At 37.3% G+C, this 23,995-nt stretch overlaps 1 protein-coding gene across 5 annotated transcripts in view; it reads right to left on the bottom strand.

Moving 5' to 3' along the window:
* The window catches only part of PUM3 (pumilio RNA binding family member 3), a 331,728-nt gene that overhangs the window by 32,651 nt on the left and 275,082 nt on the right, over positions 1-23,995 (bottom strand). For all 5 annotated transcript variants that reach the window (XM_054688948.1, XM_054688949.1, XM_054688950.1 and 2 more), the window contains 6 exons: positions 22,675-22,773; positions 21,724-21,777; positions 18,988-19,068; positions 5,612-5,754; positions 4,772-4,994; positions 3,025-3,112 (listed from right to left, as the gene is read on the bottom strand). In XM_054688948.1, coding sequence (XP_054544923.1) covers positions 3,025-3,112; positions 4,772-4,994; positions 5,612-5,754; positions 18,988-19,068; positions 21,724-21,777; positions 22,675-22,773 — 688 coding nt within the window. The remainder of the gene's footprint in view (positions 1-3,024; positions 3,113-4,771; positions 4,995-5,611; positions 5,755-18,987; positions 19,069-21,723; positions 21,778-22,674; positions 22,774-23,995) is intronic.

Genomic DNA, 23,995 nt, shown 5'->3' with positions numbered 1-23,995 from the left:
TTTAAACTTCCAACCTTCTTCTCTACTACTGTTCATAGATCTGCAAATATATTTTAAGGAAAAAGCTAATAAAAATACTTCTCATCCAATCTCGAACACTAAAAATTCCCGCTCAGGTTCATGTAATTCAATTTTTTAAAAAGATTTATTTATTTTTAATTTTATTTTTATATTCCCCACACAATTGCACCCCCCTTATTTTCACCCCAATCCCCCCCCCCACAGTGTGTCTCTGGTTCATAGTTGTTTGTTAAATTTGATTTTTTCTTTCTTACAGTTATTCTTTTTCCTGGTCCCTTATTTAGGTTTTCTAGATTCCTGCTATGAGTGAGACCATCCGGTATTTTTCTTTTTCTTTCTGGCTTACTTTGCTGAGCATGATCCCTTTAGCTCCATCCATGTTGCTGCAAATTGCATGTGGTTTATCTTTTTTGATTGCTGAGTAATATTCCATTGTGTATATGTACCACATCTTCTTGATCCAGTCATCTATTTTTGGGCATTTGGGTTGTTTCCATAGCTTAGCTATTGTAAATAGTGCTGCTATAAACATAGGGGTGCAAGTGCTCTTTGGAATTAATGTTTCTGTGTCCTTTGGATAAATACCTAGGAGTGGAATTGCTGGATCATATGGAAGCTCTATAAAGATTTATTTATTTATACAAGAACTGGGGCACAGGCCAGATGCGCGGGAGGGTGAGAGGATTCACCAGAGACAGAGTGAGGAACAAAACAGGCAGATAGACGAAATACACTGCTGAGGGGAGCAGCGGGCGAGACAGGAGAGGTCTGCTGTGCCATGTGGGACCCTCGCCAGCCGGCTGGGATTGAACCAGTGCTGCAGAGGCTGCGGACAGCTTCACAGCACTGTGCTCAACCGCCTGCGCCACCAGGGGAGGCCCCATATAATCCAATTTTAATAGAGCTAGTTCATTCAACTCTGATCCAAACCCTAAGTCATATTTAGTAGTAAATGCTCAAGAGGACCAATGAATTCTTATAAAACCCTCACTTGATCATGTTTGTATTTCTTTGCACTAGTTTAATGATTTAACCCTGGCCTAAAAAGTTACTCAGGAAATAAATGTTTTACATTTACATAGCAACTTGTGTTTGGTTGAAATCAAATTTTCTCTCATGGAAAATGCTCACTCAGCAGATGCCAATGAATAGAACTAGAGGTCAAATGACTTTTCTGGCTTATATCTTGCAAATTCTTTCTACAATGCTAAACACTCACCCATCAAAAACACCACACATCTTTTGTCATTATAGTGCATCTGACTGCCAAGGTATCCATGCATATTATTTACTCTGCCATTTAAGTGAAACTATTTTTTGGACAAAGGAGACATTTTGAAGGCTAAGATTTAGTATAGACAGCGATACGGCATTCTCTCCTGAAGGCAAACATATCTTGGGTAAATGGCATTTATAACTCATTGGGAGATACCCAAAGTAGAGGAGTTTTTGAAAGACCAAAGGCCTATGGTTATTTAGCTATTCAAGACACATGCTAAGGAGAGACAGATATCAATTGATGAGGCAGATGGTGCTTTCTATAGGTGACCACAACAGTATCTGCTGTCCTGCACACTCTGTAAGAATATGGCAGCCACCACCGTGTTGAAGCAGGAACCTATGCCTTCACCCTTTGAATCTAGATGGGTCTTTGTCATTGAGTTGACCAAGAGTATAGTAAATGTGAGGATATATCATTTCTGAGACTAAGTCATGGAAATGCCATGCACTTGCTTTGTTCCCTTAAAACCTGACCACCATGTTTTGAGGAAGTTGGAACAGGACAGGAAGAGGACTTAAGGCATTTAGTGCCAACTGGGAAAGTGGCTACTCCAACTTTAACCTAGCAGCCCGAGGTGTCTGAGTAGAGCAGGAACAAGCTCCATCAAACCCTGATCAAGTGACTGTTGTTTTGAAAACTACTGAGATTTGAGGTGACCTATTAACAGCAACAGTTAACTAAGACAGCCAATCACACTCATTTAGTGGTACATGGAACTGAAAAACACATCTGGTCCAAACAAGTATATTTTAGGGCTGTCAATGCATTTTAATTAAGGAGAAAAATCACTAGAAAATTTTTTTTTGATTTTAAATAGTAACTCAGTTTATTTTTCTGACAAACTATGCACTAACTTTTTAATAATGAAAAAGATGATTCAATAAATATTTTTTTCCTCACAACATATTACAAGTGTTGTCTTCCACAAAACATTTACAGTGAAAATAGGTCCCAAGACTATTTATCAAAGTATAATGAGAAGAGACAGCTATACTACTATACTGACTGTCTTACTCACCATTTGAACTTACTGGAGGACTTTGTTCAGACATAGTAATAGAAAGCTCAAACTGTTTTAATTCATGGGAGGAAAATCTCCTCAATGCTAAAATACCAGATGGAGTCTAAATTTAGTGAGAGAAGGTCTGGTCAACGATAGGACTGAGTGGGGATGGCATGCAACTTTTCAATTACAGAAAAGATGCTGTCCTTGTGAGAGCTGAGTTTCTGCAGAGCAGCTGTAAGGTTTATGAAAAATCAAGAAATGCCAATGACTGACTTGTTCTTTGGAAACATGTATATCAATGCTAAATAAGCACAGGTTCAAAACACTCTGATGAGGATAACTTTCTTCTGTTCATCCTTCCCTCAAAAAACTAGAGAGAAATTTAGTGCGGGTCCCCTATTTTGCTCTCACCACCCTCAACAAATAAAATGGAATTTTAGGATACCTATCAAATCTGGTTAAAATCCTTGAAGTAAGAGAGGGAGAGAGTGAGGCAGGGTTGGGAATAGAAGGAAATTCAAAGGATCCCAGCACACAAATTTTTAGGGAAAAGAAGCATTATTAGCAATTATCACCAAATTATTCATTTACACATACCATTTCAAAACCAAACAAACTTTCACTTGAACTTAAATGGTCAACATAAAGTTCAGGAATGCCGGGAATTACTGAAATTCCAAACAGATACAAGAAAAGGTCAAGTTTCATAGCCTACCTTCTCTTCCATTTTCTTTCATCTTTTTATCTTGCTCTATTAACCACTTCAGAACTAGATGTCCTGCAGGATGTTCTGCAACATGAAGCTATGAGGGGTCAAGAAGACATTAGTTTACAAAGTTGTTTTCACTCACGCTTTGGTCTATAATCCATTCGACATGCCCACATACAGATAAGGATTCTGCCAAGTTCAAGTCTCACAGCATAGGAGGTCTTACTTTAAAATGACCATTATACCTGGAGGAACCAGAGATCTAGTCTAAACCCCAGACTGACATGAAGATGATTATTCAAGATAACACAGCCACTGAAAAACAGCTCAGGCTCAGCCTTCCTAAGTTCCAGTTTGAACAGCAACATCACAAAGCTTATCTTAAGCTCAGGCTAAAACCATAAACTATATTGTAATGCTAAGTTCTGAGGCACATATAGAACCTGTAAGACTCTACACTATGGTAGAAACATTAAAACCTCACGGCAACCGGATGTGTGAATACATGTGACTGCATCAGGAGTAGTTATCTGATGAGGAAGCCAACCAAGCAGCTTTTCAGCTCAATCTCATTCTTGTTTCAAAGGCTGCAGCAATTGTTCCTGTAGTCCCTAGACCCTGTTCTTAACAAGCAGGGGAGATGATGGGCTCAATCTCCTCATAGACACAACTTTCATTATGCTGCCTCTTCCTGATTGGTTAGTATTATCTGCTCTATGAGGACAGGAGTTCACGGCACATTCTTCTTCCCTTATCTTCTATGTCAAAAAAAAAGTAAGCCCCCCAAACATGTTTGTCAGGAGTCTACAGTATAGGACAAAGGCCTGCAAGACTTCTGCCCTCCTCTTTACTTTGCTCACTAATTTCCAACCCTCCAGGCCGGGCCTTCGGTTCCCAAACCTGCTGAGCTCCTTCCTGCCTGCAGGCTCTTTCCTTTTCCTAGAGCTAGCATTCTTCATTGAGCTGCTAATCCTTTGGGTCTCAGTTTAGCTCTCTCATTGCCTCACAGACGTCTCCCTGGGATAGAATGGCTCCCACTTTTATACAATCTTTGTAATTTTTCTTCACAGCACTGATCTCAAAATTAAAATAGGGAAATATTTATTTAAATGTTGTGTACCCTAAAATGGTTAACTTTTTTTTTTTTTGCAGGGGGAGGTGGAGGGGGAGAGGGAAAACAGAGGGAGAATGTTAACACATACCAGGTGCATGAACCAAAGAACTTAAGATGGAAAGCTGAATAACATAAGGCCCAAATAATATAGACAGGAGCTATCAGAAAGACTAAATTATTTTTGAGAAAGGAATAGGGAAGACTTCATTCTGGGGACCCTGAAGGACAAGCAAAGCTGTCTCAAGGGAAAACATAGGAAAATGGGAGACATGGCAGCACTCAAGGCTGAGTGAAAAAATACAAATGCAGAGAGATACAGAAGTAGTGATGAAGTCCACACTAAAGTCAAAGCAGAATTAAGAGCATAAAATATGCTGGAAAGGCAATCTGGGACCGATCATGGACAACAGAGAGCCACAATGAGAAGATTTCATTTTTTTCTCTATGGGTAATATGCAGTCATTGCAAATGTCTAAGAAAGAGAGTGTTGTGTGTACTGAATTCACTACTTTCAAATATATTGGTAATTACTGGTAAGTTGAGGTAATTATCATTACAATTCTCTTCACAGCAATGTTCTTAGTTATTGGCGTTTCCCCACCTATATCCACTGCAGCCTTCTTTATCATAGCACATTACCTCACCATCCTTGCCACCAGGATATAGCTCTGCTGCTGCCAAGCTGGCGATGGCATTCATGGCAGGCTGAACGTCTCCAATGGCAGCTCCCAGAATGTCAGACACCAACACACACGCAGCCTTATCTAACACCACCTCTTGGGCATGTCCTTGCAGGTAGCTTAACAAAGCCGGAGAAATGGATTCTAAGAGTTCTCGTCGGCGAATTTCTGTATCTTTCTTACTGTTAGAATACCAAATGAAGTATTAAAGGAAATATGGTGATTTTATTGTCACAAAAACCTCTAAGAGTCTACAACAATCTGTATCACTCTCTACTGTTATTGTCTTTCTGCTGTGTGTGCAGATGATAAGCAAGTTGAGGGGGGCTAGCTGTCCTTTATCTTTGTGTCCTCAGGATCTCCACAGGGCCTGGCACAGAACCAGCACTCAGTACATGAGGCCTGCCTCTTGTAAAAATAACGCCAACCCAAATGATAATTCCAAACAATTATTACAACAGACTATATTACAAGTGTACACTACTTTATGGACTTGAATCGCTAGAGTACTTTTGATACCAGTACCTTTAAAAATAAAGCAAAATCACGGTAAACCACGCACTTGAGTGCTACTGTGTGCCAGGAGCTCAGAGGCATTCTTTGGCATGCTGCTTTTATTTCTATTTCAAAATAAAAACTTTCAGGCTTAAAAATAAGATGCATTTTGAATTTAGATAGAGAGGAGGAAGCATAAGAGTGTGGTGCATGTGTGAGTAGGTTTCTGGAAGCATGTGCTTCTCAAATTAGTAATCAACACAGCAGAGGAATGAAGATTTCAAGCCACTCTACTCTTCCTTACCTGTGTGCATTTCCATCTCCCTTCTGCAGAACTTCAATGATTTCTCGTACTGTATGTGCTGGGTCTCTGGGACTTAGTAAATACAACAGGACCTTCCTTCCATACTTGTCACTTACTAGGTTTGGCAAAGAATTAATAATTTCCTGTAAAATTACAGAAACAAACAAACAAAAAAAAATGAGACTATACATTTAAAGCATACTAGGAATCTGAACGGAAAAGGATAAAACTGCCCCAATATACTTAATGGAAAATTCAGGGATAGTTCTGAAATCATCTCATTAAAGCACAAAGAATTTTACATTTGGAACACAAAACTGATTCTCTACTGTGACTTATATTAATGAACAATCCATTAATTACTGAACAATCCATTAATATTTAACTGACCAAACCCACGGACTTAACAAAAAACATATTTGAATCAGTTATCTTCCTTCACCACAACCAGTATTTCTTAGGCTATTATTACTAGGGACACTGCTTGCAGCGTCAGTGAGCACATATAGTTAATTTGCAGCTGCATTTAAATGTAGCAACGGCATGGATGAAGAACATTCTTCTAAGAATTTCCCCACTGAGATGTATGTGAAGGGAGATAAAGAAACTCTGTTGAACAGAACAAAAGTGGATAAAGGCTTTTAAAGCTAGGTTTGTTTGTTATTCACAGAAAATGAAGAATGTTGAAATACAGTATGGAAATCAAAGAGGGGGAGGGAATCAAATGCAGAAGGAGTCCATGGAGCAGTTGCAAATAATTACACTCTATGATATTTTCAACTTACCCAACAATAGTAACCTCCTTTTCTAGTTGTTTCAATTTAACAAACAGGCAATGTCATCCCCACCCCAGCTAATCTCTTAAGTAAATCTGTTAATGTTTTCAAAGACAGAAATGTCACTGTTTAAAGATTTCTTTGTTCTAATAGAGAAAATACAACAGAAAAACCATCAGTTTTTCACCCCCTCTAACATCCTCTTTCTCAGAACAAACCTACTAGGTATTTGAAAAATACCCTCCTCTGCTGTAGGCCTCAAATCTGTAATTTTCCTGCAAGTTTAGTCTTTTTTTGACCCTTTGTTTGGTTTCCCTATATTTCTCCTCTAAGTGAAACCATCTGAATGTTTCTTTTCTCTTCCGGCTTATTTCACTAAGCATAATCCCTACCAGCTCCATCCACATTGCTGTGAATGGCATGAGTTTATTTTTTTTGATTGTGTATACCACATTTTCTTTCTTTTTTTTTTAATTTGGGGCTTGAATTCATTGCTTTTTTTTTTTTAAGATTTATTTATTTTATTTATACAAGCACTGGGTACAGTCAGAAGCACGAGAGGGTGAGAGAATTCACCAGAGCCAGAGCGGGGAGCAGAGCAGGCAGAAGGACCGAAGTACACTGCTGAGGGGAGCAGCGGGCGGCAGGAGAGGTCTGCGCGCCATGTGGGACCCTCCTCCGGTGGCCGGGGAGCAGCCGGGGATCGAACTGGCGCTGCAGAGGTTGTGGGCAGCTTCGCAACCCAGCGCTCAACCGTTGCGCCACTGGGGAGGCCCTATACCACATTTTCTTGACCCATTCATCTGATTTGGGCATTTAGGTTGTTTCCATATCTTAGCTACTATTGTAAACAGCTGCAATAAATGTAGAAGTGCAGGTTTCCTTTTGTGTCCTTTGAGTAGATTCCTAGGAAGAGAATCGCTGTATCATACGGTAGATCCATTTTTAATAATTTGAGGATCCTCTATATGGCTTTTAATGGTCAGCCACACCCTCTTAAGGAAAGGAATTCTCCATGAGATGACACACTAAGATCTGCTATTCTCTTAAGAGCCTATATACTACAATGAGATTAGTAATTTAAGTATAAGGAAACAAGCAAGAAATTAAGTCAGTCATCAGTCATGGGATCACAATAGAAACTGGAGACCCCCAGGCTGAAACTTTAACTCCAGACTCCACACATCATGTTTCTCTCTTTAAAACCCCAAGCTTGCCTTATTTTCTGCACAAATGTATCATGTTTTTTACAATTAACAATAGTAGCTGATACTTGTGAAGGTCACTCATCCAGGACATGGAAAAGGTGGCCTCTTTAAGTAATTCTAACTCCTGAAGTGCTCTCCAACCTTTGAAGAAGTTTGAGGTAAGGTCATTTATAAAAATTTCCCCAAAGTAAAGGTTTTCAGATAACAGGTGCAACAGATCTAATTACCTCAAAATGAATATAACTATACCTCAAAATAATTACTATTATAAGGAAGGACAAAAGTGCATAATAACAATACTACTATAAAGGAAGAAATTAGGGAATAACGCATACAAAAATGTGCTTATATGGGAGAGACTGAGAAGGCTCTTTTGTAATTTCAAGGTAAACATACCTCAAAATGGACTCATTATATGCATTTTTGATAATAAAGTGCTTAGTGCCAAAAATGTGGACTACTGGAGATGAGCGGAGCAACATGGCGGCGAGGAGACGCTGCGAGTAAGATCTCCCATTAAAAAAAGTTAATAGGGAGGAAAAGCGGCAGGTCCCAGTGAGAACTGGGACACGGAAGATAAACGGGTGACGCCAGCAAACTACCCGAAGAAGAAAGTGGCCATAAAAGAGGACTAGAAGGGAGGGAAGCGCAGAACCCTGCTCCCCTCCCCCGCCCACAGAGGCGGCACTCCGACCGCAGAGAGAGGAGGAAACAACAAACCAAAACGACCAACAAGAACAAAACGACACGCAGCAAGCGGGACTGTGAGTGGAAAGGAACTATTGCAGCCACCACACCCCGAGAACGGGAGCTGAGGCGAACCCTGCAGGATTCGCCGCGGCGGCGAGCTAACGGCTCCGGGCGCCATTAGAGAAGAACAAAGACCCCGGGAGACCCGCACACAGCCCGGGCTGCCGGTAAGCTGGCGCGGAAATGCGGCGCGCTCAGGGAGCTTGAAAAGCAAGTGCAGACCGGAATCGCGGCTGCCCAGGTACCCGCGCCTGCGACCTAGGCTTGCGGGGAGACGACCTAGGCTTGCGGGGAGACGCGCGGAGGTCCTCACTGAGGTGAAGGTCCCTCCCTGAGTGAGCAGGAACCAGGCACCCGGGCACGGGAGCGGTGCAAAAGGCGCCATTCCTGCGCCACTGAACTGGGCTACAGCCCGCGTCCTGGAACTGAGGGCTTTGAACTGAGACCCGGGGCACGAAAATTCGGGGCGTGGGTTCTCCACGACGGTGGGGCACAAGGCAGACACAGCACCCCAAAGCTGTTGAGGTGTACCCTACCATTCCCGCTCTGTTCCCTGTCCCACGGGTTGGGGGACGAAAAACAGCCCCCAAGGACAATAGGAGAGATCTCTGGCACCACCTAGTGACCAGGAAAAAAAAAGTCACTAACACCCCATAGAACAGGAAATTTCTTAAGACTGCTTGAAAAGGGCAGAAGGCTTCTGCAGTGGCCAGCCGGGAAGTTATTCCACGCCAGGCCCCTTCCGACCAGCAGTCTGAGCCCACAGAGGAGCAGGCACTCACGTCCGGGGCAGACCGGGGGCGCAGAAGAGTGTGCCTGAAACCGGAGGCGCAGGGACTGCATCCCGCTTCGCCATTTGAGAACAGGGACATTTCTTCAGTAAAAACTGCCTAAAACCAGCAGAAAGCTCCCCCCGAAGGCAGAGATGGCTCCTGGAAGAGCCAGAGGGGAGCGGAGAAGTTCACCCAAGATGCCAGTCAGTCCGAGCATCACAGTGTCCCAACGCATACGACAAATTAGAAAACAGACAGAAGGGAGTAGAAGAACCACACGCAACCTAAAAACTCCTCAGGAAAGAAGCACACCACAAAAAGAAAACCACTCCCCAGATTGCAACGACAGCAACTTGGAAGAACTTCTGAGCCTTCCAGAAAGAGAATTTAAAATTGCCATGATTAAAAAGTGATAGATCAGAAGAAGGAAATTGAGTCCCTAAAGAGGGAAAATAATGGTCAGAAGAATGAAATTGAGTCCCTAAAGAGGGAAGTAAAAGAAATGCAGGAGATCAAAGAATTAATGGAGGAACTAAAGAACTCCGGGAAAAGCAAGGAAAGCAGAATAGATGAAATGGAAGAACGAATAAGTTCTCTTGAAGACACAGAAATAAAAAAAGAACCAAACAGAAAAGGAAAGAGAAGTACAAAGGAAAAAGAATGAAGAAAGACTTCGAGAACTATCTGACTCCATGAGGAAAGGAAATATAAGAGTTATAGGAATTCCAGAAGGAGAGGAGAGAGATGTAGGAACAGAGAAAATATTCCAGGAGATAATTGAAGAGAACTTCCCAAATGCGAAGAAGGAGCTGAAAATTGATATACAAGAAGCAAGAAGAACACCAAACTTCCACGACGAAAGGAAAAACACAGCAAGACACATAATAGTAAAGCTCCCAAGAATCCAGGACAAGGAAAAAATAATGAAGCTGACAAGAGGAAAGAAACAGATAACATTCAAAGGAAAACCAATCAGGCTGACATCAGACTTCTCTGAAGAAACACTACGGGCAAGGAGAGAGTGGAGGGACATAGTCAACAGACTCCAAGAAAACAGATGCCAACCAAGAATACTCTATCCCGCAAAGCTCTCTTTCCTCCATGAAGAAAGAATATGGACCTTCCCAGACAAAGAGAAACTCCGGAATTTCATTACAAATAAACCCCCACTCCAAAAAATACTACAAGGAATCCTAAAGCCAACCTCAGAGGGACGAATAACAACGAAAGAAGACCAAAAAAAAAAAAAAAAAAAAGTTATTAAAAGAATAAATAAATAAAATCAAAGGAAAGACAAACACAATGGCAAATACAGATGCTAACATATCAATATTAACTCTAAATGTAAATGGACTAAACTCTTCAATAAAAAGACACAGAGTTGCAGCCTGGATTAAGAAACAAAACCCAACCTTTTGCTGTCTCCAGGAAACACATTTAGCTACAAAAGATAAAATAGGCTCAAAGTCAAAGGATGGAAAACAATCCTACAAGCAAATGGGCCAAAAAAGAAAGCAGGAACAGCTATACTTATATCAGATAAAACAGACTTCAAACTCAAAAAAATAAAAAGAGACCCCAATGGTCACTACATTATGATTAAGGGGACAATACTTCAAGAAGAAATAACACTCATTAACATATACTCACCAAACGAAAGAGCACCAAAATATATCAGACAACTGTTGTCCTCTCTGAAAACAGACATCAGAGAGAACACATACGTAGTGGGAGACTTCAACACACCACTATCAACAATGGATAGATCAACAAGACAAAAAATAAGTAAAGAAACTAAAGCTCTAAATAAGGACCTAGAGCATTTGGCTTAACAGACATCTATAGAAACTAAACCCAAAAAAACGGAGTACACATTTTTCTCAAGCGCACACGGATCATTCTCCAGGATCGATCACATACTGGGGCACAAGACAAACATCAACAGATACACCAAGATTGAAATCATACCAACCATCTTTTCTGACCACGAAGGCATCAAACTAGAAATAAATCATAAAAAGAAGGCAAGGAACTATCCTACCTCATGGAGATTAAAAGCCACACTACTGGAAGACCACTGGACTAACGAGGAGATCAAAGAAGAAATTAAAAAATTCTTTGAATTGAATGACAAGGAGGACACCAATATCCTAAATGTATGGGATGCAGCAAAAGCAGTAATAAGAGGAAAATATATAGCAATAGAAGCTCACATCAAAAAACAAGAAAGAACTCAAAGAAACAACCTAATCTCGAAGCTCAAAGATCTAGAAAAAGAACAACAAAAAAACCCCAAATCCAGTAGAAGAAAAGAAATAATAAAAACCAAAGCAGAAATAAATGAAATTGAAACTAAAAAAACAATCCAAAAGATCAATGAAACCAAGAGCTGGTTCTTTGAAAAAATAAATAAAATAGACAAACCCCTAGCCAGGCTCACAAAGGAAAAAAGGGAGAAAGCACAAATACACAGGATCATAAATGAAGAGGAGAAATCACAACGGACACAGCAGAAATCAAAAGAATAATCAGTAACTACTATGAACAGTTATATGGAAACAAGTTCAACAATCTAGAGGAGATGGACAAATTCCTACAACTCTACAATCACCCAAAGCTAGATAAAGAAGAAATAGAACACCTAAACAGACCAATTACAAGCAGCGAAATTGAAATGGTAATCAAAAACCTCCCCAAAAACAAAAGCCCAGGACCTGATGGATTTACAAATGAATTCTACCAAACATTCAGAGACGAATTAGTGCCTATCCTTCACAAACTCTTCCAAAAAACTGAGAAGGAAGGGACAATACCAAACACGTTCTATGAAGCCAATATTACACTAATACCAAAACCGAATAAGGACAACACAAAAAAGGAAAACTATAGGCCAATCTCCCTAATGAACACTGATGCAAAAATCCTCAATAAAATTTTAGCTATCAGAATCCAACAATGTATCCATAAGATAATTCACCACGACCAAGTTGGATTCATTCCAGGGGCACAAGGATGGTTTAACATCCGAAAATCAATCAACGTTATCCAACACATCAACAAAAAGAAATATAAAAACCATATGATAATATCAATAGATGCTGAGAAAGCTTTCGACAAAGTGCAACACCCATTCATGATAAAAGCCCTTGAAATTCTTGGGATACAAGGAACATACCTCAACATCATAAAGGCCATCTATGACAAGCCAACAGCCAGTATCATTCTCAATGGTGAAAAGCTGAAAGCAATTCCATTAAGATCTGGAACAAGACAAGGATGTCCACTCTCACCACTGCTTTTCAATATAATACTGGAAGTCCTAGCCAGAGCAATAAGACAAGAGAAAGACATCCAAGGAATCCAAATAGGAAAAGAAGAAGTCAAACTATCACTATTTGCAGATGATATGATAATATACATAGAGAACCCCAAAATCTCCACAGAAAAACTAATTCAACTCATCAGTCAGTTCAGTAAAGTGGCAGGATACAAAATCAACACGCAAAAGTCAGTAGCCTTCCTATACACAAACAATAAATCTGAAGAAGAAGAAATCAAAAAAACCACCCCTTTATTATTGAAACAAAAAAAATCAAATATTTGGGAATAAATCTAACAAAAGAGGTAAAGGACCTATACAAAGAAAACTATAAAACACTGTTAAAAGAAATAGAAGAAGACACAAAGAAATGGAAAGACATCCCCTGCTCATGGATTGGAAGAATAAACATTATTAAAATGGCCATCCTACCAAAAGCAATATACAGATTCAATGCTATTCCAATCAAAATCTCAATGGTATTCTTCAAAGAAATAGAACAATTATTGATGAAATTCATATGGAATCACCAAAAACCCGAATAGCCAAAGCTCTACTGAAAAAAAAAGAAGGAAATGGAGGCATCACACTCCCAGACTTCAAACTATACTACAAAGCCATAATCATCAAAACTGCATGGTATTGGAACAAGAACAGACATACAGACCAATGGAATCGAATAGAAAATCCAGAAATAAACCCACAGATTTATGGTCAACTAATCTTTGACAAAGGAGCAAAGACTATGCATTGGAGCAAAGAAAGTTTGTTCAATAAATGGTGCTGGGAAAACTGGGTCGCTACATGCAAAAGAATGAAGCTTGACCACTACCTCACACCATACACAAAAATCAACTCAAAATGGATTAAAGAACTAGACATAAGACCTGAAACCATAAAATACATACGAAATATAGGCGAAACACTACGGGATTTGCACATCAAAGACATATTTACAGACACATCACCCAAAGCAGTGATAGTGAAGACAAAGATAAACAGCTGGGACTACATCAAATTAAAGAGCTTCTGCACAGCAAAAGAGACAATAACAAAAACAAAGAGAAACCCCACCAATTGGGAGAACATTTTTGCACCCAACACTAATGATAAAGGACCGATCACAAAAATCTGCAAAGAGCTGATGAGACTCAGCAACAACAAAGAAAATAATCCAGTCAAAAAATGGGCAGAAGAGCTAAAAAGAAACTTCTCTGAAGAGGAAATGCAAATGGCCAACAGACATATGAAAAAATGTTCAACATCACTTGCAATCAGGAAATGCAAATCAAAACTACCATGAGATACCATCTCACACCAGTGAGAATGGCACATATTAAAAAAACTAGCAACAACAAATGTTGGCGAGGGTGTGGAGAAAAAGGAACTCTTCTGCACTGTTGGTGGGAGTGCAAACTGGTCCAACCACTATGGAGAGCTGTGTGGAGATTTCTGGACCTACTAAACATAGAGCTTCCATATGATCCAGCAATTCCACTCCTAGGTATTTACCCAAAGGACACAAAAACATCAATTCCAAAGAGCACCTGCACCCCTATGTTTATAGCAGCACTGTTTACAATAGCTAAGCTTTGGAAACAACCCAAATGCCCAAAAGTAGATGACTGGATCAAGAAGATGTGGTACATATATACCATGGAATATTACTCAGCATTCAAAAAAGATAAACACATGCAATTTGCAGCAACATGGATGGCGCTGGAAGGGATCATGCTCAGCGAAATAAGCCAAAAAGAAAAAGAAAAATACCGGATGGTCTCACTCATAGCAGGAATCTAGAAAACTTAAATAAGGGACCAGGAAAATGAATATAAGAAAGTGAAAATCAAAATCAACAAAAAACTATGAACCAGAGACACTTTTTGGGGGGTGGGGGGCGGGAGGGGAAGGATTGGGGTCAGAATGGGGCGTTTGCAATTGTATGGGGGAATATAAAAATAAAATTTAAGATTAAAAAAAATAATAATAAAGTATAAGAAGAAAAAAAAAAAATGTGGACTACTTTTAGTTTACCTTTTTCTACCTAAAGTTTAACAGACTCATAAAAGAGGACAGATGCTATAATTTGTTAATTTGTTGAAATAAAAGACAATGATATATAAGCAGGGTCGATTTCCATAATCATTTTATTAAAAAACCCTATAACTTTGCTGTCCTTAAAAACAGTCTGGAGTATAGCTTTAAAACATTTGTTTTGAAAAAGAAAATTAAAGATGTCTGTAGTGAGGAACTATAAATGCTTCCTTTTTTTTCTTAATACAAGAGTAAGAGGTGGCACGAGCTGGTAATATATTCTCTGATGTACAGTAACATTTTCTTCGGGTTTCACACTTAAAGATTTGTCTAACACAGATTAGCCTAACACATATGACTTCGGGGAAGAAATGGTTAAATCTTAGCATGAAAAACTGAGACTTCCAAGATATGCATTAAATCTTAGAAAGTGAAATTTTAAGTGAAGTGATATATAATACAAGCAGTTCTTTCAATAACATCATCTTGGTTCAAAGTCAGTTGGGATAGTTTTATTCCTCATTAACTTAACAAAATGATGCTACTATAGGACCTGCTGTACACACCTCCATGGAAGGTTGTTTATAAGGGAAAAAAAAGAAATGCCAACTGGTTTTAACTTTAAGAAGCTAAAATCTAGGCAGAACGTATGAAAGAAACTTAATGAAGAGATTTAAGAAATTAGTGTAGAAGGCAGGATCATGAGGCAGGGGTTGCAGCCTTCAGAGTGTTTTAAAACCATGGCAAATTTATCCCAAAGTCCACCTTTCTGGCTGTAGTAACAAAATAGAAGGTGTAGTTAAGTGTGCAGTTTAAGTTTTGCAAGACAAAAAAATTCTAGACTAGCTACACAGCAATGTGAAGATAGCCGATGTGAAGACACTTAAACCGCACTTAGAAATTGTTGCCATGATAAATTCTATGTTATGTGTATTTTACCACATTTAAAAAGAAAAAAAAACTGTGATATCTATCACCATGGAGATCATATTTCCAAAGCCTGGAGCCAAGAAGTGGCTGCCATCCTGGACGGTGCATGTGCTTCTCCTTCCCCACTATCTGCACCCCACCCTGCCTCGCTCCTTCACCTGCCTGGTCAAGAATTATCCCTAAATTTGTCAATACTGGGCCTTATTACAATTAACTATTAAATAAATAAATGGCAAGGATAAATACTAGAGATGCTGAGAGGACTAGGAGACCAGGTCTGGCTGGAAGATCAGAGAATAGTATCTGCAGATTGAATTGGAGCTCAGTGTCAGAGAAAAGGAGGAGTCTGTTCACTGGGTTACAATTTCAAAATGACATTTCAGGAAATCCAGTTACTCTGAATGAGTGCTTAGCAACACTAAGCTTCCTTGGCTATTTTGAAAGCACTGCATATGCAACAGGTTTTGCAATGGCTGAGTGCAAAATATGGACACTTGACTCTATATAAACATTTGTGCGACTTGATTCTATATAAACATTTGTGCTGCCTATCAGGCAACCCAGAGATTCTGCTAAATGGCTAACTGGCTTAGAAAAACAATAATTCTAGGAGTGTTTTCTAAGAAAAACAAGGAGACATATAAGACACTCCTAGAATTACTGTAATAGCAGAAAATAAAATTTAAGTGTTAAAATTGTGAACAATTTAAATGCTCATCAACAGAAAGATGGAAAAATGAACTATGATAGAGCAGAACACTACTTGGCACTGAATAATGATGCAGAATGGGGGCTGGTATCATGGCCAACGGGTAAAATCCAACTTGTAGCTTATTTCCATACACATTACAAGAGTGGTTTTTGTATCTTAGAGGGATGTAACAAAACAAATGACAGACAATAGGGATCACAGCCCACAGAGCCTCAAATAATTACCAATCTGATCCTTTGTTTAAAAGGTCTGTTAAATCCCCCCAACGAATATCAAATATAATGCCAAGAAAAAAAGGGTAAGTTGCAGGAGGAAACATTTATGTAGAACATTTATATAGAATTTGTAAACATGCAAAATAATACAAGTCTACCTATATAGATAAGGAAATACTTATAATAAATATAAGTACTAAATTCATCACAGTGGGTAAGGGCAGGAATGGGAAATGCAACCTGGGACAAAGGGCTTGAAGTGTATTTGCCAAGTTTTACTTCTCCATGTCAGATGATGGAAAGCTAGGTATTCAATCTATTATTGTTTATACCTTTCTGTATATTTAAAAGATAAGACATCTTAAAGTACACATCAGTATTTATTCACCTTCAAACAACAACTGGTCAGTGCACTTAATTCATTTTCAGAGGAACACTGCTGTCAAAGCAGCAGCATGATACCAACAATTCCAGGGTAAAATGAGTCAAATTTTTCAATTATGTTTATTTTGGAAAGTAAAGCAGGTGGGAAACAGGGTGCATTTATTTTGAAAGATGACAGCTCAGGCGACTATGCTGTGATTTCAACTTGACAATTCAGGAAGTCTGGCTACACTGAACAGAACACTTAGCAACACTAAGCTTTCTTGGTTATTTTGAAAAAACATTGCAACAGCCTTTGTGGTGGATGGGCAGGGGAAATACAAAAGCAATTAGTATTCCAGAATTTTATCATTAGCCACATAGCTTAATGACACATAGAACCTGTTGAGCATTTGTCATTTAGATCAGCAAATCAGGCCATTCTCAGGGAAGGCTGTTTTAAGTATGAGAAAGTCATTAGGAATTGGGTTAAATAGTTATGGGAATCAAATTGATAAGCACAAGGAATTAAAAACTGTTACAACCTTGACTTTAAGTGGGATAAATCTTTGGAAAAAATTAATCTATCAGACAATTGTGGTAAACCCTGAAGGAGGCTTGGTTTCTCTTGAAATCCATTGAGACAGTTATGCAAATTTTCTGAAAATTTGCATAAATTGTCATGAAAATATTAAACAAAAGCAAACTTTCAATAGCCCAGCCTGTTTCCATTTTCATGAAATAAATTTATTCATTAGCCGATCTATGCCCTCAAGTCTGTCACTGAAATGAAAACGATCAATTGATCAGAGTCAAAAGGGTAGTAAAGTCACATGGAACTTGTCAAAATACTCAGTTTGTGACATGAAAATCTTGCCAACTTGTTTCTTCCCACAATCCTACAGCAAAGAAGTCATCACAATCTTAAAATAGTCAAGGGAAAAGTTGCAAAATGACAGCAAGGGCATGAGAAATTCACACACGATGACCTAGAGTTGGCATCTAAGAAAATAAATCATCTCCTCTATTAGCTGATACACTTTTCCCACTATACTCAGCTCTACTGGTCCAGATAGACTAAAGAGAGAGGCCACAGCACCACCATATGACAAGTAAATTCTCTTTTTCATCATCCATATATTCCACCCTGTAGACCTGTGAGAAAGTAGCTTTTGTCACAAATTTCTCCAAGGGTCCCATCCATGTGTATCAAACAGAAAGGTTTGTGTAATTTTCAGAGGAATAACCTACATCTATACAGAATATGTGATTTTAAAAATGTTTCCAAATTTGTGCAGTGCTGCTAATGTTTCAATTTCTTATCCCTACTCTTGCAACATGTTCATATGCCCACAATCACTTACACATTAGGAATAAAGGAAAGGGAAGAGAGGGCCACTGAATCTGAAGTCAGAAAAAGGGACAGTTATTGCAGAATGAAATACAGGGTTGTCAGAAAAATCATGAAGCACTTTTTCCTCTGAAAAGCGTCATGACTCGTCTGACAACCCAATACTTGCTTGAAGCAGTTTTTCTAAGAATTTAGTTTTCCTGAATGCAAATTTAGGCATCAAATAAACTGCATTCAATTATTATCACTTTATGGTCACTATACTGGGTTAAAAGGAATTGCTGAAATGTGAACAGAAGCTAGCATTTGAATTTCAGTAATAATTTTAAATTTTACTCTATAAAAGCTTTCATGAAAGCCCTCAGAAGCAACATAACAGTTTCATCAGTTTTTCTTTACCAGCTCAATCTAAGACAAATACATTGAGAAGCTGGGTAACTGTGCAGAGGTAGTTTCTCCAAAGGCAAAGAGAAAAAGGTCAAATCTACTTCCCTTTTTTTCTTGGCATTATGTTTGATATTCGTTGGGGGGATTTAACAGACCTTTTTAACAAAGGATCAGATTGGTAATTATTTGAGGCTCTGTGGGCTGTGATCCCTATTGCCTATCATTTGTTTTGTTACATCCCTCTAATTTCTGGTCAAATCTCAATAATGCATTGCTAATTTTTCATTTAATAAGTCATATAGTCTAAAAAGTCATGTTATCCTAATACAATTACTCTTTTAAATATTTAAAACAATATTAATTATTAATACTAGTTTATAAATTGTGGTTTATATAGGAATAAAGCAAGCCCCCAAAATAAACTTAACTGAGGCAACTAAAAAGTAACAAAATACTGGTAGAAAGTACAATTCAAAGTCTTTAAACATGTATGTGTGAAACCCAATGTACACACAACTGATTTATCAATTTAACTTAAAGACCATCAAAATTACTTACTGATATGATTATCTGCTTCACAAGTTTAGTATCATCAATACAATCAAATGCTGCCAATAAAACCAAATGGGAGTACTGGCCCTGTAAGAAATGGAAGCCAGTAAAGGTTTTAAAAAAATAAGACAAAACAGCATAGATTCTTCCTGCAATTCTACCAACAGAACAACTTTAAAATAATCAGAAAAGCACATTCTTGAATGTCAAACACTTGAGACTCACTAAGAATATACAGCATAGAAGAATATGTTAGAGCATTTCAACCATGAAAAGAAAATTATATAAACATAGACATAACTGCATGCAGACAAAATATACATAAGTACATAAAAAATTCTGGAAGGAAAAATACAGTAATTTAAATCATTGAGGTTGAAGGATTACAATGATTTTTCATTTTCTTCAAATCCCATGTAACTAGAATAGAAACACTAAACACTAAACCCGTAAGAATATTCTCATATTCATTTTCTCAGTCTCCTGCCCACCTGTGACTATCAGGTGCCTCTCTCTCCTTTTCATAATAAACCTGTTCTTTTAAAATATAAACAAAAAAAGTAATTTCTCATATTCAGCATATAAAACTGATGGCTTCAAAAAGGACAGCAGCACGAGATCATTCAAGTATTATACTCTGACTCACAAGAGTCAACTTTTGAAATAATAAAATTATTTCTGTGATGTTGACATGTGAGAAAGTTTTAAGGAACTTCTACTTTATGTAAAAATAAGTAATATCTTCAGAGCCTCAGGTATATTCTCCTTGTATCCCAGATGATGATTTTTTTTTTTTTGAGGACTTGATTATTTTTTTAAAAGATTTATTTATTTATACAAGCACTGGGTATAGTCAGAAGCGCAGGAGGATGAGAGAATTCACCAGAGCCAGAGCTGGGAGCAGAACAGGCAGACTGACGAAGTACACTGCTGAGGGTGCAAGCAGCAGGCGCAGTAGGAGAGGTCTGCACGCCATGTGGGACCCTCACCGGCGGCCAGGGATCGAACCGGTGCTGCAGAGGCTGCAGGCAGCTTCGCAGTCTAGCACTCAATTGCTGCTCCACCAGGGAGGCCCAGGACTTGATTTTTGATAACAGACAAAAGTCATTTAGCCAGATCTGATGAATGTTTTAGGTAATGATGTTTCAATTAGAAAAAAATGAGGAAATTGCCAATTCTAAGTTCATAAAGACAAACTGGAGGAAAATTACAAAGATTGAACAACATTCCTTATAGAAAGACCAACAATTAATTAAAAATAGAAAAAGACTATGTAGTCAGTTCACGAAAAGAAATCCACCACAGGTTTCTGTTTGTTTTATTTTGCACACACAAATGTGTCTAAGCACAAACCAAGTCTGGGAGAAAACAAAAGAAGTTGGAAGAGACTTTAAGTGAGAAATAGATGATTCAACAAATACAGCTGGAGATTTCTGACACATTTTCTAAGAAGTAATAGAACCAGACCATGATAAATCAATAAAATCTTTGGTTATCTGAACAACACTATCAAAAGCCTGATCACATTGACATTTAGAGTGCCATACCCAACAACTCCACAAAACACATTCTTTTCAAGATACTAAGACCATATGTTGGCTCATAAAATAAGTCCATGCTAGGATTAGGATCTCCTGTGTGTGCACGCGCGCATGTGTTTGATGTAACCAAATTATAAAATTGAAACAATCTAATTTCATAAGTTAAAGACTTTTTTACTATAGTTTTAAAGAACTTTCTATTAACATTTCATTGTTTACTAATTTAAAATATGCAAATTAAAATGTCATAGAAAAAGATTAACTTATACATGAATTATATTCTCATCCTCAGACACAACTCAGTAGTGTCTCATATTTCATTTTATTATAGGAAAGTTAAAGCTTTCTGAGTGTTTTTATACTTCCTACTCTCCAAATCTATAGAAACCAGGAAGGTATATAATCACAAAGCACAAATTTTTCTTGTTTGAATTAGCATTTATTGTATTATGTATTCACCAGCTGCTAATAATTCTCATTGAATTTATCACAGGAAGTTATTGAGATTGCCAATTTTAGGTCACCAGTAAATTAGAAGACATACAATATAATATATAAAACTAAACATTTTACAATGTTCCTATTATACATAACTAGGAATTATATGTATCTAGAAATACTATGGAAAACTATTTAGTATTCAGGTAATAGAAATACTATTTTGATGCAATTAATTTCCCATAAAAGACTTTCTCTAGCCTCTGATTTCATGAGGAAAACTGTTACAGCATCTCTAAAGGATTCCAAAGAACTACAAAATATCACTACAATTTTCTTTGAGCAACACATTTAATCTAAGGGAAAAAAAGATAAATTTCACATTGTTTTCAGTGGTAATAAATTTGGTAACAAATTTTTGAAGCGTAATTTGGCATATTTATCTAGGGAATGAAATATATATAAATGTTTGTATACGCAAATATGTATGTATATAGTAAACATGAGTTCTTCAAAAATTACTTAATAAAAAACCCTAAAAGGTCTAATGAAAACAGAATTGTCACAATACATATTAAATGAAGAAATTTCATTTTGTGTAAACATAAAAATACATACATGTGACTAGAAAGAATAAAATGAAACAATGAATTATTTTATTCCTGATAATTTTCTAAAATTTTCCAAACTTTTTATCATCGATACAAATTAATTTTATGGTCTGAAACAATTAAGAGAAAATATGTAGCTTTATTATACTTACATTAGCCACCTTTTCAACATAAGTCTTCATTGTTTTCACAATGACTTTCCTATCCTTAAGAAAAAAAAAAAATGTCTCAATGAACTCTTGGTTACAGATGTACTTACAGCTAGGTTATAGATTTAGTTATAAATTAAGGTATCTCATTGTTAGAAAAATTTATATAACATTAAAATTTCATAGGCATGGGATACTTTTCATTAGGGAAATAGTTACGAAGCCAGAATGAAAAAATGCAATAGACTCTAAGAAGTTTTTTCAGAGCTATTATAATCTTAAGACTAGTATGTGACAATCCATTAGCACATAAATATGGAATCATAAAATTATTAGCTGCTAAGGCAAACCTACTGAAGCTAGGTTTTTTTATAGTGAGAAATGAAGTCCCTCTTCCAATGTCTGAACTGTCTTCAAAAGAATTTGCTTAGCAAAGCAATGGCATTCAATACAATTTTGAATAGAAATTAATTTGTATTACTTGAGAAAGTGCACCAAGTATAGCTATATTTGAAAGAGAAATATAGTGATCAAGGAAATAACTATTTGTTACACTTTTGTAATTAATATGCATCTCTACCTTTCCCCCCATAGTACTTAACACTCATGTGAGCAAATGCGAAACTGTTTATTATCTCCTCCTTTCTCTCCCTTTCCCAATAACATCATTAAATGAGAGATTTAAGACCCTGACAGGTACCAACACTTCTATAAACTTAAGCCTACCATAAATATTGCATTTACTTGCTTGACAGATCCCTTCCCATATAATGACAACTCAAGATTTTCATAATTGAAGGAAAACTCCAGTAGAGAACAAACATCAGGTTTAAAGAAAAGTCAATTTTTGTGGGGCCCTGAAGCACAACTTGGTGAAGATAAGGCTGTCTGTGCATAACAGGGCAAAGACCAAGGGAGAATAAAAGGAAAAGCAATTCATCCTGACACACTTACCTTGGGTGTGCCATGCCACAAGCAGTGCATGGCCACTCTGGCGCCATCATGTGTGTGTGCCAGGTATACCACTGCTTCTCGAATGGCTTCGATCATTTCCTAAGAAACAAATGCAATCAGGGCTTTGGTTTATTTTGCCTACCTTTAAAAAAATCTGCCTACTAGGGAGCAGTTATATACCCAGAATAAAAGAAGGCATAGGTAGCACTCCATTTATTTTTAATTTTGTAGATAAGCACACAAAAACATAACCTCCTTCAAGAAACATTGTGTTCCATCAAGAGCAGCAAATCCTCCTGGCAGGCAATTTCTATCACAACACCAAAGTTTTACCAATGTTTATACAGTAAGTGTATGTAAGACATATTCTAAATGAATTTTCAAGAAAAAGAAGTCCAGGAGGTAGTTGGGGTAAGAAAGGAATGTCTAACAGAAAAGCCAGATTAAAAAAATAAAACGCTCTTCCCTAAAAAAATAAAATGCTCTTCTTTCTGCTCATTTATAATAAGCAGAAAACTAAACACTACTTTTGTTTAAAGAAGTTTCTCTTTTCCAGTTTATATCACTGGATTACCTCTGAAAACCGTATTAATAATTTACCATAAAGACAGCTGATAACATTTCCCTAAGAAAAACTAATTTCTCTATTAACAATTAGCCTTAGGTCCTCACTAATCAATATAAATGTTATTTCTTATATTCTTAATCATTAATTTCTTACAAAGAAGTCTAACTTGTTTTTAATTTTTATTCTTCATTTTCAATGTAATATAATTTCTTAATTATATTTAGTATGTAGGATGTATATGAGTTCTGGCAGTTAAGAGCTGCAGTGCACAACTTTAGTCTATTCCCAATTTAAAATTTTATAATAAATAAATAAATACAAAATCTTCCACCAGAAGAAAGTTGGGTGACCATTTTCATCAGTAAAGAACAAATAATTTTACCTTTAACCACCTTATAATCCCATCCCAGGATAAATCTAAAGAACACAGTTTTTAATCTTACATTGGTAATTTATGAATGCCTTCAAAGTTATCCAGTTGGAGAGTTACAAACATTCCAATATGCTTCCATCACTTCTAAACTTGTTTTTGTGATTTCTTTTAAAAATAGTCCCAGGGTTACAAAATATCCGTCTCATTACTTTATATTTCAAGTAAATTCCAGGTGATTTTTTAGAAATTACTAAAATACATAAAACACTTAAAAGGTAAGAATTTCCAATACTGATTATATCCAAATGATCATTTCCTCAGTTCTGAAAATAAAGGCTTGCCTCAGTAAAATGCAGACCTGTGAAATACTGTGTTTCATA

The sequence above is a fragment of the Talpa occidentalis genome, unplaced genomic scaffold (assembly GCF_014898055.3).
Source record: "Talpa occidentalis isolate TD23 unplaced genomic scaffold, MPIMG_talOcc4v2.1 talOcc4.7, whole genome shotgun sequence".
Taxonomy (NCBI): domain Eukaryota; kingdom Metazoa; phylum Chordata; class Mammalia; order Eulipotyphla; family Talpidae; genus Talpa; species Talpa occidentalis.
This window is presented reverse-complemented; position numbering and strand designations above follow the sequence as displayed.